Genomic DNA, 19,563 nt, shown 5'->3' with positions numbered 1-19,563 from the left:
CTGGATTTTATAATCACTCTCTCTCTCTCTCTCTCTCTCTCTCTCTCTCTCTCTCTCTCTCTCTCTCTCTCTCTCTCTCTCTCTCTCTCTCTCTCTCTCTCTCTCCTCCGCATTGGTGTTTGTCTCTAATAACCATCATTTATTCCAAATCATCCTTTTATTGGATCATTTCTACTATCACATGATAGTATGCGTACTCTATTTCCTGGTTGGTGTACTTTGTTTCCTAGTTTATTTTAATGAATTTTGCCTTCATTTCTCTTATGTTCTTGTAAAGAAGTAAAAGAATACAAAATATACTTCATGGGATTTATACTGTAGTCAATCATTGTATATAATAACAGAATGTATACCTATAACAACCCAAGCTTAAACAAATTCCATATCGGCCTATGCGTATTGCCTTAAAAGTATTAAATCTCATTTTTTTTAGGAAAACGTATAACTGAATGCAGAATATATTTCATGGGATTTATACAGTAGTCAATCATTGTATATAATTACAGAATGTATACCTATAAAAACCCAAGCTTAAACAAATTCCATATAGGCCTATGCGTATTGCCTTAAAAGTATTAAATCTCATTAGATCTCATTCTTCTAGATAAACGTATAACTGAATGCGCAAAGGCAATCTTTTCCAAAGGCTCTCGATTTCCAAACCATCTATTCTGCTCTTATTTCCCCCCCAGGCGAGATGCTGATGTCGTCTTCGAAGTACAAAGTGAGCGAAGAGCACAACAAACCGGGGGGCTACTCGGTTCACATGAGGCTGGCCATAAGAGACCTCACGGCTGCCGATATCGGCAACTACGCTTGCGTCGCTAAAAATTCCATCGGGGAAGTAGACTCGAACATCAATGTTTACTGTGAGTTTTATTATTATTATTATTATTGTTATTATTATTATTATTACTGTAGTATTAATTGCTAAGCTACAACCCTAGTTGGAAAAGCAGGATGCTATAGGCCCAGGATCCAACAGGGAAAATAGCTCAGTGAACTGTGAGTTTTATTATTATTATTATTATTATTATTATTATTATTATTATTATTATTATTATTATTATTATTACTGTAGTATTAATTGCTAAGCTACAATCCTAGTTGGTAAAGCAGGATGCTATAGGCCCAGGGGCCCCAACAGGGGTAAAAGAGCCCAGTGAGGAAAGGAAACAAGGAAAAAATAAAATATCTTAAGAACAGTAACATTGAAATGAATATATCATTATTATTATTATTATTAATTGCTAAGCTACAACCCTAGTTGGAAAAGCAGGATGCTATAGGCCCAGGGGCCCCAACAGGGAAAAAACCTGTTATTATTATTATTATTATTATTATTATTATTATTATTATTATTATTATTATTGGAGTATTGATTGCTAAGCTACAACCCTAGTTGGAAAAGCAGGATGCTATAGGCCCAGGGGCCCCAACAGGGAAAAAAACCTGTTATTATTATTATTATTATTATTATTATTATTATTATTATTATTATTATTATTATTATTATTATTATTATTATTATTACTGTAGTATTAATTGCTAAGCTACAACCCTAGTTGGAAAAGCAGGATGCTAAAAGCCCAGGGGCCCCAACAGGGAAAAAAACCTGTTATTATTATTATTATTATTATTATTATTATTGATTGCTAAGCTACAACCCTAGTTGGAAAAGCAGGATGCTATAGGGCCAGGGGCCCCAACAGGAAAAAAACCTGTTATTATTATTATTATTATTATTATTATTATTATTATTATTATTAATTGCTAAGCTACAACCTTGTAGTCCATTTCTTTTAGCGATGCATATTTGCACCGACTCGCGGCGGTGCCCTTTTAGCTCGGAAAAGTTTCCTGATCGCTGATTGGTTAGAATTATCTTGTCCAACCAATCAGCGATCCGGAAACTTTTCCGAGCTTAAAGGGCACCGTTGCGAGTCGGTGCAAATATGCATCGCTAAAAGAAATGGACTTTAGTTGGAAAAGCAGGATGCTGTAGGCCCAGGGGCCCCAACGGGGAAAATAGCCCTGTGAGGAAAGGAAACAAGGAAAAAATATATCTTAAGAACAGTAACATTGAAATAGATATCTCCTATATAAATTATAAAAACTATAACAAAACAAGAGGAAGAGAAATAAGATAGAATAGTGTTCCCGAGTGGTCCCTCAAGCAAGAGAACACCAACCTAGACAGTGGAAGACCATGATACAGAGGCTATGGCACTACCCAAGATTAGAGAACAATGGTTTGATTTTGGAGTGTCCTTCACCTAGAAGAGCTGCTTATCATAGCTAAAGAGTCTCTTCTACCCTTACCAAGAGGAAAGTAGCCACTGAACAATTATAGTGCAATAGTTAACCCCTTGGGTGAAGAGGAATTGTTTTGTAATCTCAGTGTTAGGTGTATGAGGACAGAGGAGAATACGTAAAGAATAGGCCAGACTATTCAGTCTGTGTGTGTGTGTGTGTGTGTGTAGGCAAAGGGATAATGAACCGTAACCAGAGAGAAGGACCCAATGTAGTGCTGTCTAGCCAGTCAAAGGATCCCATAACTCTCTAGCGGTAGTATTTCAACGGGTGGCTAGTGCCCTGTCCAACCTACTAATTATTATTATTATTATTATTATTATTATTATTATTATTATTGCATGCGTTTTACACTTCACAATAGTTATTTTATTACAATTCTAATTATGGTGTTTGTAGTTGTATTTGCGTAATATCTTAGATGAATCTCGGTGTGTTTGCCCTGTCACACTAAAAAGATGCACGAGAGAGAGAGAGAGAGAGAGAGAGAGAGAGAGAGAGAGAGAGAGAGAGAGAGAGAGAGAGAGAGAGATTGATTGATTGATTTGAAGTTCTCTGGCATCCTGACATTCAAAGGACATTCACGCCGATATCGTTTTTTATAAATAAATATCAAAAGAATATTCAATTTAAAACCAGAAAAGTAAAGATGTCATAAAAGTTAAAATAGCATTAAGAAAACCTGCTTCTGATATAGATTTAAAAATGCCACTAGCATTGTACGACACATCATGTCCAAGGATCTTGGCAAGGATGAACCCCGAGCCTCAAACATATCCATTTCTTTCTGTGCTATAAGTGGGACATTCAGTTAACAAATGCCTCACTGTCAAGGGTATTAAACAGTCGTCGTAATATGGTTGGTGTTATTATTATTATTATTATTATTATTATTATCACTATTATTATTATTATTTTTATTACTATTATTATTATTATTATCATTATTATTATTATCACTATTATTATTATTATTACTATTATTATTATTATTATTATTATTATTATTATTATTATTATCACTATTATTATTATTATTATCACTTATTATTATTACTATTATTATTATTATCATTTATTATTATTATTATTATTATTATTATTATTATTATTATTATTATCTTAACTACAACCGTACTTTGAAAATCTAGTTGCCGTAAGTCCAAGGGTTCTAAAAGGTAAAAATAGCCCAGTGAGGAAAGGAAATCGGCAAACAAATACGCTACATGAGAAGCAATGAATGTAAAATACCTTAAGATCAATAACAACATGGAAATAGATTTTTTTAAAAATATATAATCTATGAAGAGAAACTTAGCTTGATTTGAGCTGTACAATATCTTCTTTATTACCTGGTATGGAATATTTGTCACTTCAAATTGACCGAAGCAGAAACATGATTTTATAAACATACAAATAGACATGTTTATATGTGTTTATGTACTTACTTTACGGGGTTTTTTTCCTATACAGCAGGGAAATCCTACTCTCTACAGGACCTGTACTTACTTTACGGGCTTCTCTTTTGGTCCTATACAGCAGGGGGATCCTACTCTCTACAGGACCTGCACTTACTTTACGGGCTTCTCTTTTGGTCCTATACAGCAGGGGAATCCTACTCTCTACAGGACCTGTGCTTACTTTACGGGCTTCTCTTTTGGTCCTATACAGCAGGGGAATCCTACTCTCTACAGGACCTGTACTTACTTTACGGGCTTCTCTTTTGGTCCTATACAGCAGGGGAATCCTACTCTCTACAGGACCTGTACTTACTTTACGGGCTTCTTCTCTTTTGGTCCTATACAGCAGGGAGATCCTACTCTCTACAGGACCTGTACTTACTTTACGGGCTTCTCTTTTGGTCCTATACAGCAGGGAAATCCTACTGTCTACAGGACCTCCACAGTCATTTTATCATGTTATTTTGAAAGCATTCAATGTGCGCTCGTTTATTGTCAATTCCACATTAATGTTTTCCTACCATTACAGAATTGTTATTGAAGGTTCGAATTATTTAGGGTCAATATTTTCATTCCAAAGTAGCAACTGCATATTGCAGTAAATAATGCACCATAAAAAGCCGTGTAACATTGAGTAAAATACTCTATAGTTTTTATTTCTAGATTCCTTATCTTTTTAAATGCCTCCCATAGATGGTCATTAATGGGAATTCTTGGTGATAATTTGTGAAGAAATGCTATTTCTGGTAAGCATCACCAAGCGGTCGGTCTAAGCAGTAGAAAATTTAAAAAAAAAATTGTTGGAAATTGTTTTTGGACATTCTAGCAAAGGTTTCAATATTTTAAATAGTAAACAGCCTATCATACTTATGTAGAAAGACATTATTGTGGTATTACTCCTATTACAGCAGGTGGTGACAATATTTAAACCACTGTATTGAAATAAACTAAACTGTTTCACTTTCTTCAGATATAATATTACCACATTATCGAAGCACTTAAAAAACAAGAATGTCTTCAGTTTCATCTCGAAAGCCTTAATATCTTCAATCTTTCAGGTGTCTAATATACACAAAGAAATGTGTCCGGATGCCCCCCCCCCCCTTCCCCCCCCCCCACTGTATGTCCGTGTGTTTTTCCTCTCCTGTAAAACTCCACCTGAAGTGAAACAATGAGATGCAAATGAAGCTTCGACTCAAACAGCGCCTTTAACGACTTCCTTTGCATAAACCTAAAATTCATAAGAATGATTACTCGAGTCCAGATATGACGTCGAGTTGAAAACTTCTTCTCTCTTGGATTAGGAAGAAGGAAGAATCGGATGAGGGATGCGAAGTGGGAGAAGCAGGTGAGGAAAGAGAGGGAGGTGAGGGGAAATATATGAGGAGAAGACCCCTCCTTTCCTCCTCGAGCAATCTCATTCCATGGTAGCCGGGCACACAAGCCACCGTGACTACCTAATTATCACCCACCCTTGTGTGTGTGTATGTATGTGTGTGTGTGAGTTTGTTTGTTTTCCTTTTGTAAAAGTCGAGATGGTCCTGCTTTTGTTTGTGTGGAAGTTAGTCTGTATTTGTGGTTTATGTCCTCACGAAATGTTGGATTATTTACGTTCACAGAGAGAGAGAGAGAGAGAGAGAGAGAGAGAGAGAGAGAGAGAGAGAGAGAGAGAGAGAGAGAGAGAAGGGGGGTTATCTCACTGTCAGCATATTTTGTTTGATTCATAGAATACTTCTTTTCTTTTTCACTCAAAGGGTTAATTGCTGCACTGTAATTGTTCAGCCATATACAGTGTATATGGTTGAATTTTGAGAAAGGTAAAGAGAGGTACTCGGGGAAAAAAAACAGAACGGAAATATTCGTAAACAAAAACGAATAGAAAATAGAAAGATGAAATAATTATTAGAAAATAATTTAAAGGTAAATAGAAAAACATTGGAAATTCATGTAAAACACAGGGAAGCAAAAGAGGAGTGAAGGTTTTTGATGACCTTTTGTTAGTTTATTTTATAAAATTTTCGAAGCTATTGCGATACGATACGATTATCTTATTACATAACTATGTAAACTATAGTCCATTTCTTTTAGCGAGGCAGATTTGCACCGACTCGCAACGGTGCCTTTTAGCTCGGAAAAGTTTCCTGATCGCTGATTGGTTAGAATTATCTTGTCCAACCAATCAGCGATCCGGAAACTTTTCCGAGCTAAAAGGACACCGCTGCGAGTCGGTGCAAATCTGCCTCGCTAAAAGAAATGGACTATAGTGAATAGAGGATATTCTATGAACCATTTTCAATATATAACTTTTCTGATTATAGGCATTAGCATGTAATTATTATTATTATTATTATTATTATTATTATTATTATTATTATTATTATTATTAGCCAAGCTACAACCCTAATTGGAAAAGCAAGATGCTATAAGCCTAAGGGCTTCAACAGGGAAAAATAACCCAGTTAGGAAAGGAAACAAGGAAATAAATAAATGATGAGAACAAGTTAACAATAAATCATTCTAAAACAGTAACACCGTCAAAACAGATGTCCTATATAAACTATTAACAACGCCAAAAACAGATATGTCATATACAAACTATAAAAAGACTCATGTCTTCCTGGTCAACATAAAAATATTTGCTCCAACTTTGAACTTTTGAAGTTCTACTGATTCAACTACCCGATTAGGAAGATCCTTCCACAACTTGGTAACAGCTGGAATAAAACTTCTAGAATACTGTGTAGTATTGAGCCTCATGATGGAGAAGGCCTGGCTATTAGAATGAACTGCCTATAAAGAGAGAGGAAGAACTGTGTGCCCAGTCTCGTCATTATTTTAGACCATTTCACTTGTATTTCTTAGACCATTTCACTTGTATTTCTTAGACCATTTCACTTGTATTTCCAATTTGTTAATTTCATATGTACTGTAGTATAATTCCTTTGGATCTTCAATAAATGTCTTGATCCAAGTAAAGATAACTAGTTTAAGTGAACATTAATTCCCAAAGAAGTCCAATTACTCTGGCGCACTGTCTTGGAATATACTCTTGTTTTACTCCTATTTTTTTTTATTTATTATTTTTTTTTGTGTGTGTGTGTGTGTGTGTGTGTGCTTTTAAGGTCCTTAAGTGATTATATGGTAGCTGTGGGCATTTTCAGTAAAGAATAAAATCAAATTTATCTATCTATATTATATATATATATATATATATATATATATATATATATATATATATATATATATATATATATATATATATATATATATATATATATCTGTGTGTGTGTGTGTGTGAGAGAGAGAGAGAGAGAGAGAGAGAGAGAGAGAGAGAGAGAGAGAGAGAGAGAGAGAGAGAGAGAGAGAGAGAGAGAGAGAGAGAGAGTGAAAACAATCCTCTATCAGAGATATGTTAATGGCTTTAAGTTTTTACTTGCAGTAATATTATTATTATTATTATTATTATTATTATTATTATTATTATTATTATTATTATTACTGTCTTCCCGGACTGTACCATCCTATTCGTAATACTTAAGTATGCTGTTGATTCCAATAGTCATGCTTTCTCCATCTTGAGGCTCAATATTACACAGTTTCTAGAAGTTTTATTCCAGTTGTGATCAGGTTGTGGAATGATCTTTCTAATCAGGTAGTTGAGTCAGTGGAACTTTAAAAGCTCAAACTTGCAGCAAATGTTTTTATGTTGAACAGGCTGATATAAGTCTGTTTTATAGTTTATGAAAGATCCATTTTAATGTTATTACTATAATAATAGTAATAATAATAATAATAATAATAATAATAATAATAATAATAATAATAATACAATCTTAGAAAAGTATGATGCTACAATCGCAAGGGGACCAACGGAGAAAATAGTCCAGTGAGGAAAGGAAATAAGGAAATAAACTACATGAATATTTATGAACAATATAAAATATTTTAAGTTCAGTAAGAACGTTAAAATGGATATGTTATATATAAACTATGAAGACAGACTCGTGTCATATGTAGTATGTTTATCAAAATTTAAAAAAAAACATTAAAGAAAGATTCTTAATAACCATCAAGGTAGAATGAAGACAGACTCGTGTCATATATAGAATGTTTATCAAAATTAGAAATACCATTAAAGAAAAAATCTTAATAACCATCAAGGTAGAAATCATGCGACTTTCTTTAATTTTCCGAACGAAAGCGACCAATCAATGGAAAATTAGTTTTAAGAATTTGAAAGATGGGAAAATGAGTCTTATGAACCGCGAAGATGACAGCGTCAGGAGCAGGCAAATGAATATATGAATGCAGACGAAGGAGAGCGTCCATTTCTTTTGAATTTAGGTCAAAGGGTCTTTTTTTTCAGGTCATTGTTTGCCAAAGTGTTAAAGAACGGAAGAATGAGGAAGTGGGAAAATAGGTAGAGAGGTAATCACGAACATAATGAATTCCACTGTCTCCTTCTTCTTCTGACATTTAGTATTTATTTTTTTTCCATATTTGAGATGTGGAAATATATTAATTCCACTGTCTCCTTCTTCTTCTGACATTTAGTACTATTTTTTTTTTCCATATTTGAGATGTGGAAATATATTATTATTTCCAGATTTAAGAAGGAAGAATCTGAAACATGTCCCAGTATTTCCTTTTAAGAAGGAAGAATCTGAAACATGTCCCAGTATTTCCTTTTAAGAAGGAAGAATCTGAAACATGTCCCAGTATTTCCAGATTTAAGAAGGAAGAATCTGAAACATGTCCCAGTATTTCCAGATTTAAGAAGGAAGAATCTGAAACATGTCCCAGTATTTCCAGATTTAAGAAGGAAGAATCTGAAACATGTCCCAGTATTTCCAGATTTAAGAAGGAAGAATCTGAAACATGTCCCAGTATTTCCAGATTTAAGAAGGATGAATCTGAAACATGTCCCAGTATTTCCTTTTCAGATAAATGCAGTACAGACATAGTATCCTTCGAGTATTCTTATCAATTATGTCACTTGCTGCGCCAAAATAATAATACTTTATTATATATATTTCCTTTTGCGACAAAATTATTGTATTGTTATCTTTATGTCTAAGATGATCGGACAACTGATCCCTATTTTTTTCCAGACATTCCTCCGCCAACGACAACACCACCGCGCCTCTTACCGAACTTCATCGAGACCAACCGCGTTGATCAGGACGACAATCGCCTAACTTCCCCTGGCTTCGTTCCCGCAGGCCAGACTCCCATTGATGCCGGGGACAATGAAGTGTTTAAGACGTACGAGGGATCGGGCCTCGAGCCTTGGCTCCAACGGAAGAAATACGAGAAGGGCCGCTCCATACCTACATCGGAAAGCGCATCTCTCCCCGAAATTAAGCCTCTGTTTCATGATAACAACGACATGGACAACTCGTTAGGAACGTCCTCCTCCAACACGCAGTACAGCAGCGGCTTTGCCTCAGGGGTATCCGACTCGTTGCTGAGTCAGATTACCAAAAACTTTGCCCTCGTAGCATTAGGGTTGATTGGGGGACTAGTAATATGGCCCTAGTAAAAATGTTATCACCACCATTTCTGCCTACATATGCTTAGCTCCCCTTTTATTCTCCATTTAGCACTATTTCTATTCACGAATTACTGGGAAAAATAAGGAAAAGCGAAACCCTTTAAGAGGCCAGAATTCCGTCACAAGTCCACCCATCTAGCAGTACTTGTACATAGTTAGTTGTTCCTGTCCTTAATAATCCAGAGTTTCTCCAGCTATTGAGTGGTGTGGCGATCATATCCACACACAATGCAATAACAATACCTACGTGTTTGTCCGCGTTCTTTGCAGTTTGAAAAGTGTAAGGAATCGTGACAATGCTCAACCCAAAGTCCACATTTCGGAGAAAAAGAAGACACTGTCATTTTCCTGTATAATTTGGCCTTATTGTATTTACGTTCCAAGGGTAACGAGTTCTGTGTATGCTCTTACTCTTGTATAGGTACATAATGCTAATAACTCAACCATATCATTGCTTGTAAAAATGTAAGTCCTAACACTACTAGTATTAATATGATAAAGAACTTTCGTATAAGATACATTAGCCAGTAGGAAGAACTTTATATGGAGTGCCATCAACATGATTGCTACGACGTCGCGATTATTCATATTATTTGCTTCTCATTTGTAAGTTTTACTGGTTTTATTTCTGAGAATAGGGAGTATGCCAGGGAAACTGCTTGTTCCCTCTCTATTTTATGCCCTTGGAAAAGAGACTTGAGTTGCAATGACCCTGGGAAAAGAGACTTGAGTTCCAATGACCCTTGGAAAAGAGACTTGAGTTCCAATGACCCTTGGAAAAGAGACTTGAGTTGCAATGACTGCAAGCCAGATCTTGCCACATTCAGATACTGAAGTGGTGGAAACATTAAGCTGGGTAGGAATGCCACCTTTTTAACTGATATTTAAAGGTTCTTGATTACATTTTTGTACATGCGTTTCATTTTAAGATATTGGCTTCTTTATATCCAGTTGCTGATAGTGTTCCCAATAAGCCCGATGAACATTATAAACAGTGGATTAGTACAGGTGAAAGTTAAAGTATTTTAAGGAATAAACTTTCCACGAAGTGGAAGTAAGGAGATTTTGCGGTTCGAATGGCATGTAAATGGACGAGGAAAATAGTATATCATGTAGGGCGAAGGTCTTCATGGAAAAAGAAACATGAAAAAAAATGCGACAGTCGTGAGGATTTTCTCATTCGAAATCTATCAGGGTTAAGGAAATCACTTTTCATTGTATAAATGTCTTTTCGTCTATCAATTTATGTACCTGTATTCTGTATGAATGTATAATATACTCGACTTTGTGGTCGAAATAAGAAGGTTTCTAAGTTCACCCGGGTGATTTTAACATGAGAAATGTACGATTATTTGTCCATTAAATATGCAGGACGCAATGTTCTCAAAATTAGTATTACATTTCAAATCATACCAAGGTCATGATCTTAATGGTTTGTTATTTTGTAGTTTTTTTTATATATATATTTCTATAGTGTATGCTTTACCTGACTGGGACAGTTTGTTAAAATTGAAAGATCAGGAAACATGGGCAACTGAGAATATCTTGGTAAATACTAATTGGCACAATTGTCTTTTCAGGGCACTGATAATTTCACGGTGGTTTCCCGCCCGCATGTTAGCAAAGTCTGGTAAGGTTTGTCTCGGGATGAGCTTAGAGCTAATCACAGCACGAGTTCAGTGGACGAAAATATTGCCAACCCATGATATCAGTACCTTCAAACACCCCCACCACCATCATAGAAACACAATTGTACCATTCTTAGGCCGGGAGCACACTAGCGACTCTGTGGCGCCACAAAGCCACGCCACGCCTGTGGCGAGGATGAGCGACAGAGAGCCACAGTCGCTTGCCACAGTCGCTAGTTTGCGCGGCAAAACTTGAAAACGATGGAAACCTACGGGAGACCACATCCCTGCCACACGATGCTGTGGCTTTGTGGCGCAACAGAGTCACTAGTTTGCGCAGCAAAACTTAAAAACAATGGAAACCTATGGGAGACCACATCCCTGCCACACGATGCTGTGGCTTTGTGGCGCCAAAGAGTCCCTAGTGTGCACCCGGCCTTAAGCAAATACAGTCAAAGAAACAAAGATGTTTGATGTGTGTTATACAAATAAAGAACCCGAGGTCAGAAAGACAAATTGTTGTTACCAGATACTGATCAGAAGAAGTCCGTAGCCTGTATACTATATCCTTACGTTGTGCTTCATACGCTAGCAACCAATAACATTATATGTATAATTTCATAAATATCAAAAGTGTCTGCTTCTTGGATTAAACTTTCTTTAGAATGATACAGTTGTGTTTTTGTGATGGGGGTTGGTGTTTCAAGGTGATGAAGTCATGGGCTGGCAATATATTCCTCCACTGAACTTTCACTATGATCGACTCTAATTTTGTCCCAGGGCAAACACAGTAACACTTCCACACTTCTCTAATATGTTTCTCACCCGCATCCTAAAAATATAGGTTACAGATGAAGAGGCGTTGAGACAAACACTTGTATTTAACGGCCTATTGTGACGAGCATATGCAGGTTATATTTGTAATTTCATATATGATTTCTCCATTTATACGTGATTTTTAAAATCAATATACATATGGCATCTAACAATGAAAATTAGATTAGGTTAATTTAAAAAAAAAAAAAAAAGGCTCAAGGAAATTAGAAATATTGATGTGACAAGTTAGAAAAATGCAACCTCATGAATCCGTTAGACTCAATCCTTCATGATGAAAGCTGTATACAGACCTTAAATATATATATATATATATATATATATATATATATATATATATATATATATATATATATATATATATATATATATATATATATATACACACAGTGGTACCTTACCTTACGAGTTTAATTCGTTCCAGGGCTGAGCTCATGTCTCAATTTGCTCGTATATCGAATCAACTATCCCCATTAAAATTACTTGAAATACACTTAATTCGGTCCACCCGTCAAAATGACTCCCCATACTGTTATGTTTCATCTAAGTAAATAAGGAAAATACATTACTAAATAGCAAATATTGTATAAAAACATAATAGGAGCATATACACACGTGTATATGTATATACAAAGGTTTTATACAGTGTACTTAGGTTGAAGATGAGGAGACTTGAGCTAACGAAGATGCTGGTGGTGGGGACATTAAGAGAGGAGGATTGAAGGCTGGATTTTTGCTATCACCACTTAACATCACGTATGTAACCCTGAACGTAAATGCTACTTCACAATTGTTTTTCTCTTATTTTTTTTTTTTTTTACTGAATTTTCTTCTATGACCAGATGTTCAGAGCTTTAAAATTATCTTAACACCTTTGGCTGACTTTATATCCTTGAGAGATTCTTTGTTTCAAAATTGTGCAGATCGTAGACGTTGAACATCATCATTCTCCTCCCTGCACTATCACTATTATTATTATTATTATTATTATTATTACTAGCCAAGCTACAACCCTAGTTGGAAAAGCAAGATGCTGTAAGCCCAAGGTCTCCAATAGGGAAAAATAATCCAGTGAGGAAAGGAAATAAGGAAATAAATAAATGATGAGAATAAATTAGCAATATATCATTCTAAAAACAGTAACAGCGTCAAAACAGATATGTCCTATATAAACTATAAACAACGTCAAAAACAGATATGACATATACAAACTATGAAAAGACTCATGTCAGCCTGGTCAACATAAAAGCATTTGCTCCAAATTTGAACTTTTGAAGTTCTACTGATTCAACTACTCGATTAGGAAGATCATTCCACAACTAGCATTTAACTTCTTAGGAGACAAGGTTAAAAGAAAGTTAGAGTAAGAAATTCTCACAAAACATGAGGCAAGAAACGGCGAGTACAACGAATCAGTGTTTACTCTACACGGTGATTGTACTAAGAGAAAGCGTGTCGGAGTCTGGGGTCCGGGGGCCGCTCTGTTATTATTGCTTATCACACCATCTATTAGCAGCGTTTCAAACTCATATCTCAAATTCTTGCTTGCATGACAAAGCAAAAAAATTGCATGAGTGACAATTCGTATCTCGGAAAACTTGTGTTTATTGACTCGTGGGTAGTCACGGTATTACTGTATATATATATATATATATATATATATATATATATATATATATATATATATATATATATAGGCCTACACGTATATATATGTATGTATATGTATATATATATATATATAAATATATACATATATATATATATATATATATATATATACATATACATACATATATATACGTGTAGGCCTATATATATATATATATATATATATATATATATATATATATATATATATATATATATAGGCCTACACGTATATATATGTATATATATATATATATATATATATATATATATAAAAATATATACATATATATATATATAAATATATATATATTATATATATATATATATATATATATATATATATATATATATATTTATGTATATGTATATATATGTATATATAAATATATATATGTATATATTAAAATATATATATATATATATATATATATATTAATATATATATATATATATATATATATATATACATACATACATACATACATACATACATACATACATATACAGAAAGTCATCAACTTACAAAAATAATAGGCTCCAAGAAACTGCTTGCTTTTTTTTTTTTTTTTTTTTTTTTTAGTAGACTTCACCTAATTCATATGCCTACAGTTTTCAGCTACAAATTTTAACAAATAGTCCCGTTAAATATTGCAAATGTTGTCTTTCCTACAGCGTTAAATTATGTAATATTCTTTTATTATGAACATTTGATACAAAATCCGAGATTTATAATTTCAGTTGGATTTGTGTTTGTAATTCGAATGTTTTGTTGTTTCGGATTATATTGATATATTTTATATATATTTTACTAGGAACTCGTCTCATAGAAAATTTACCCCTAGACGTTATAATGAACTGCCATCTGAAATGAAAGACCTAAAGGGAGTAATTGAATTTAAGAAGAAACTAAAGCCATTACTTTTCACAAAATCATATGATTTGGAAGATGCTAAAATCAAAGAATTGTATAAGTTGTAATGAAAATGTTTCGTTAGATGATTGATATGGACCCGACCGAGAAGTAGTTCACTCGACTTCAGTGGAGGGTGGGATTTAAACAAGTAAAAAGTAAATTGATTTTTTTTTAAATTTTTTTCAGTAACAGAGCAAATTATAAAAATGTTAACCAATATTAACTATGAAGTTGATATGCTTTCGAAAAAATATGTTTGTACTGTCTCCCCTACATGAAGAAACTGAATAGAAAACGAGACTGTAGCCAACTTGTCCGAGTCTACACACAACGATCAATCACTTCTTTGTATACTTTCATAACAGTTTTATTTTGGCCTTTTCGGTTGTACTGATTGTGTAGTTTGTTTTACAGTGCATTGTTTACAGTACAGCAATAGAATAGCTTTCACAGTGTAATATTAAGACGTCAGTGAATACCTCAAGTAAAGAATTTGGTGTTGACAGATTATTGATATATATGATATAGGATCATTCCTGATTGTACATATTCCCCCTTGCATATTCCATACCATATTTAGACTGTGTAATAAGAAATGAAGACAAAGAGAAGTGTAAAAATATTCATATAGGTTTCCCATTATTTTATGTAAATGGTAACTCAAAAGGTTTTATGTCTATATACTGAATTAAGCTAAGTTTTTTTCGAATAGGAAATTGGCAACATTGAATTCAATATTACACTGTTTACTTCCATCTGACGTTGCCTAGCAAGCACATCCTTGCCTCAAGTTCTAACTGATTCGTTTCTATCAGTTGTATGGGGATGCATATATAAATAAATCATTTTGCTAAAGCACCATATATAGAAACTTAATGTGTGACCTGACTTTGAGCTAAGTAGCCAGCCGACAGGATGCCTGAAAACTTTAAATCAATCAATCAACCAGCCGACATCTTTTCTGTAGCAACGTGAAATTGATGCCTCGCCTATCCATTAACAAATGCGACTTGAATTCCACCACCAATATTAGCTCCTTAGTGCAACGTTTTGCCTCTAAATAATACAAAAGAAATAAGAAATGCTCTTATAATATTGCCTTTGTGGCAGTATTTTGAATATGAGTCTATAAGTCTCCGTTGGACACCATCAGATGAGAAGTAAACTCGATTGCGCTCTTTCCAATGTTCATATATGTTTTATGTTGTGTCAGATGTGAGCCACTGTGGCTCTCTTAGTGTGACATATCATATAATTATGTTATAAACAGTTATTAAAAAAGATGAATATTTATACAATAGATATTTAGTAATTATGTAAGAGAATGTATTGTAAAGATTTCATACTCATAGATCTCCCTTATATGAAAAACAATCCGTGTTGCTCCTGGGGGCAGCTTAACACACGCCTTTGGATGTGCGGGGCTTCTTGTGTGTGCATTCAACATTCACAGATATAAATTTCGATATACTCATCAACATTTTCAGGAGAGATGTTGACAATCACATCTACATTCACAGAGGTAAATACTAACATGCATATTTACATTTTGCATAAGGAAAGTTAGATTTCTCATCTACATTCATATTAGAAATCATAAAACTACTGTACTTTCCTGTATCTATTATCTGTATATATTCTATTGCCTGTAATATAACACCAACTCACAAAGTTACATTGAACCAATTACTCAATAACTCGATTATCAAATGAAATATAGCTTATAAAGATGCCTGACCTTTCTATGAATGTAGAATCCCTGTCTATAAATTGCTATATGTACATATTTTTTATTTGTTCATTATCACCAAGAAAAATACGTCAATAGATCTATTGGTCTTAGTCACTGTAGTAGTTGCAGATTATTAATGCGATTATCATTTTTAAAGTGAGTCCGGTATATAGGCCTAGCCTAGTTTATGTATACTGTACTGTGGATATATATATATATATATATATATATATATATATATATATATATATATATATATTTATATATATATATATATATATATATATATATATGTATGTATGTATGTATATATATATATATATACATACATATATATATATATATATATATATATATATATATATATATATATATATATATATATATATATATATATATATATATATATATATTTATATATATATATATATATATATATATATATATATATATATATATATATTTATATCCTTCACTTTTACCCAGCACTTGATTTCTTATATCTTATTGTGATTTGATGACTAGAAAAAATTTATAACCCACTAAAGATAGCCTTAGATTTTCTTTTCTTCAGAAATAAATCTTGATATTATTTACATAATTAGCAAATACTTATATACAAGAAAAATGTATCGATTTAATATTTTCTTCTCCACATTGGTATATAGGCCTAATTCTAAACTACTTTTAGGTGTACAACATTCAAGATAACCGACACCTTTTCAAATCATATCCTACTAAAAATTGAAATATAACACACACCATTCAAAAGGAAAGAAAAATTTAATGAAGGTCAGGCATAAAGATTACCAGTAATATACTTTAAAGGAAAAAACAATGATTCACAACACGGTTCAGCCCTTTGCTCCAAATACACTACATTTGGTGAACTCTGTAACATACGCTTCTTGTCAACTGTTGTCATTGTTCACATGTTAACAAAAGTAAAACTGTTATATACTATTTGGTCTTTTATTTTCAATGTTAGTCTACCACTTATTTTTGTAATTGGATATTATATTAGTTCGCTGATTCTTCTGCTTATTTATAACCCATAATCACAGTTTGATGCAGAAAATTCAACTTCTGTGATATTGTAAAACGTTGCAAGAGGCCATATTGATGTTTAGCATTTATAGTCCCCTCCAACGCCATCAACCAGTGCCTGCTCCAGGAACTGCTACTACATCAGAGATAGACACCTCTCTCATGGATCTCGATCCCCCCACATACTTAACCACCCTGCCAGCAGACACGCCCAATGGACAGCAATTGTACTAAGTGTCTGACCCAGCTCCTCGCCGAGTCCTCAACCATCAACAGTGCACAAGTATCCTTGGAAGCCCCACTTCCTACCTCACCTGTGCTTCCCAAGTTCAAGCTAACAGCCACCGAGGAGACACCGTCATATGCAACAGTAGCCACCATTCCGACCTCTAATCCAGGAATCAAGATCACAGCAAGGACCAACTTAAAGGGTGAACTAATCATCATCCCCAAGGAAGTTCCAACCTCCTTTATATGGAAGCTTCCCTGTCCCATCTTGATTCTGCCAAGAAACTAAGGAAAGCAGTAGTGTGCAACTACCCCACCGACTGTAGGAACATTGCCCAAGCCAAACGGAAAATGGGCAGTCACAAGGCACCAACCAAGGGAGTAATCACCACCTTCATAGGACCCATGCCATCATCCCTGGACATAGGATTGTGGGGAACCTTTCTCATAAGAGATCTGGAAAAGCTTAAATTGCCAGCGGTTTGGCCACCACAAGTCCGACTGTAGGAGCCGGCCGGTCTGTGGGGTCTGCCGCGGCAAGCACCCAACGCAAGAATGCATTGACAGGCTCAATGCAGGGAGGGAGACCCAGCCTAGGTGCCCCAACTGTGCCTGGACTCACCACACCTGGAACAAGAGATGTCTAGAGTATCTCAAAAGGTTAGAGGCATTGGAAACTGCCCCTCCTACCACCGCAAACGAAGCACCAACTCAGCAACCAAACCCAGAGAGACTACCTCGTCCAAGACCACCTCGGAAACCATCTACTGTTCTTGAACCAGTCACTGCTCCTGTGCCTAACACTGCTGCCAGTCCAGCCACTGAGCCTGCACCTAACCCCAGTGCCCCAGCACTGACACCTCTCCCAAATCGTTTTCCTACCCCACCTCCTTCATCCTTCTCCCTCCATTTTGATACCATGTCCTTGCAAGAACTAATCCCTATCACCATCCACCTTGTCACCCAGGTCTTATCCCTCCTCAACATCCCAGTCTTCAGTCAAACCTTAAGCCAAATCCTCCCCTCCTCCAACCAAGTTCACTGGCTCCCCCACACCCAAATCAGAGATAAATCCTTATATTTAAATCTGCTTCTTTTCTCTTCTTCTAAACATCCTTCTCTACTCTCCCAGTCTCTCTAACTTAATGGGACTTGCTGCTATACTACTTTACTCTACTGGTAAAACTCTTCTTTCTGGCTTCTGAAAGGGACCGATTTGAGAGAGCGCAGGGACGAACCACTTGCTCAACTTGGCCTTCGGCCTAAGAAGAATATAAATGCTCTAAGAGTAGAGCGATAGTTAAAGCTTTAGGGTTCAGAGCAATAGACAAACCTCTATGGGCAGACCTAGGAGCACTCATAAAGAAAGTTACTTTGGCACAATCGCTCTATGGGCATAGCTACATAATTGACCTAGGGGCCGGGACATATTGTCCAAAGAGCCCTCGTCCGGATAAAATTCTGGGCAATCTACAGCAAGGAAGTCTGCGTACATTGTGTGCGGTTTTTTACTACTTCATAATGTTTTATATATATATATATATATATATATATATATATATATATATATATATACACATGGCTGGCTGGCAAATTACATAACCTCCCGAGTATGAATCTTTTAAAGATTTTAGATGTGATTCTCGACAGCAAATTGACTTTAGAGAAACATAGGTCTGTTTCTTTTTAAATTGGCCTATTAAGGAAGTCTTTTAAGACTTTGTGATCAATCTTCTAGAGAAGTGTTTTAAATCTTTCATTCTTTCTTGTTTCAAGTAATGTTCTGTCTGGTCTTCAGCTGCTGATTCTCATCTTAATTTGTTGAATAGGAACTTACGGTCTATCAAATTTCTTATTCTTGATCTAGATGTTAATCTCTGGCACCATCGGGCATGCAGTTAATTCTAATTGTCCGGCCTTCTAAACCATGAGGTTCAATACTACACAGTATTCAAGAAGTTTTATTCCAGCTGTGACCAAGTTGTGGAATAATCCATCGCTGCCAACCTGCACCTTAAGTGTATGCCTGTTCTGTCACCAGGAACAGGAAATAGAAAAATTGAAAAAATGAAAATCAATAACTATGAAAACAATTGCCAGAGATCGTCCCCAAGTTCCAACACTTAGAAATAAGGAACGCAGTCATAGAAGATGTGGTAGAAAATAAGATTTGTATCCAAGAAATACAAAATAAGGTATAA

General features: G+C 34.8%; 2 protein-coding genes across 2 annotated transcripts in view; one reads left to right on the top strand and one right to left on the bottom strand.

The window, feature by feature from the left end:
- The window catches only part of LOC137630903 (uncharacterized), a 72,051-nt gene extending 60,814 nt beyond the window's left edge, over positions 1 to 11,237 (top strand). Inside the window, exons 9-10 of the mRNA XM_068362440.1 lie at positions 693 to 869; positions 8,885 to 11,237. Of these exons, the coding sequence (XP_068218541.1) occupies positions 693 to 869; positions 8,885 to 9,312 (605 nt within the window). The 3' untranslated portion in view covers positions 9,313 to 11,237. The remainder of the gene's footprint in view (positions 1 to 692; positions 870 to 8,884) is intronic.
- Positions 1 to 19,563, bottom strand: part of Tmhs (Tetraspan membrane protein in hair cell stereocilia) — a 189,357-nt gene that overhangs the window by 92,811 nt on the left and 76,983 nt on the right. The window lies entirely within an intron of this gene.

The sequence above is a fragment of the Palaemon carinicauda genome, chromosome 39 (assembly GCF_036898095.1).
Source record: "Palaemon carinicauda isolate YSFRI2023 chromosome 39, ASM3689809v2, whole genome shotgun sequence".
Classification (NCBI taxonomy): Eukaryota; Metazoa; Arthropoda; class Malacostraca; order Decapoda; family Palaemonidae; genus Palaemon; species Palaemon carinicauda.
The sequence above is the reverse complement of the archived record's forward strand: the minus strand, read 5'-3'. Positions and strand labels throughout refer to the sequence as shown.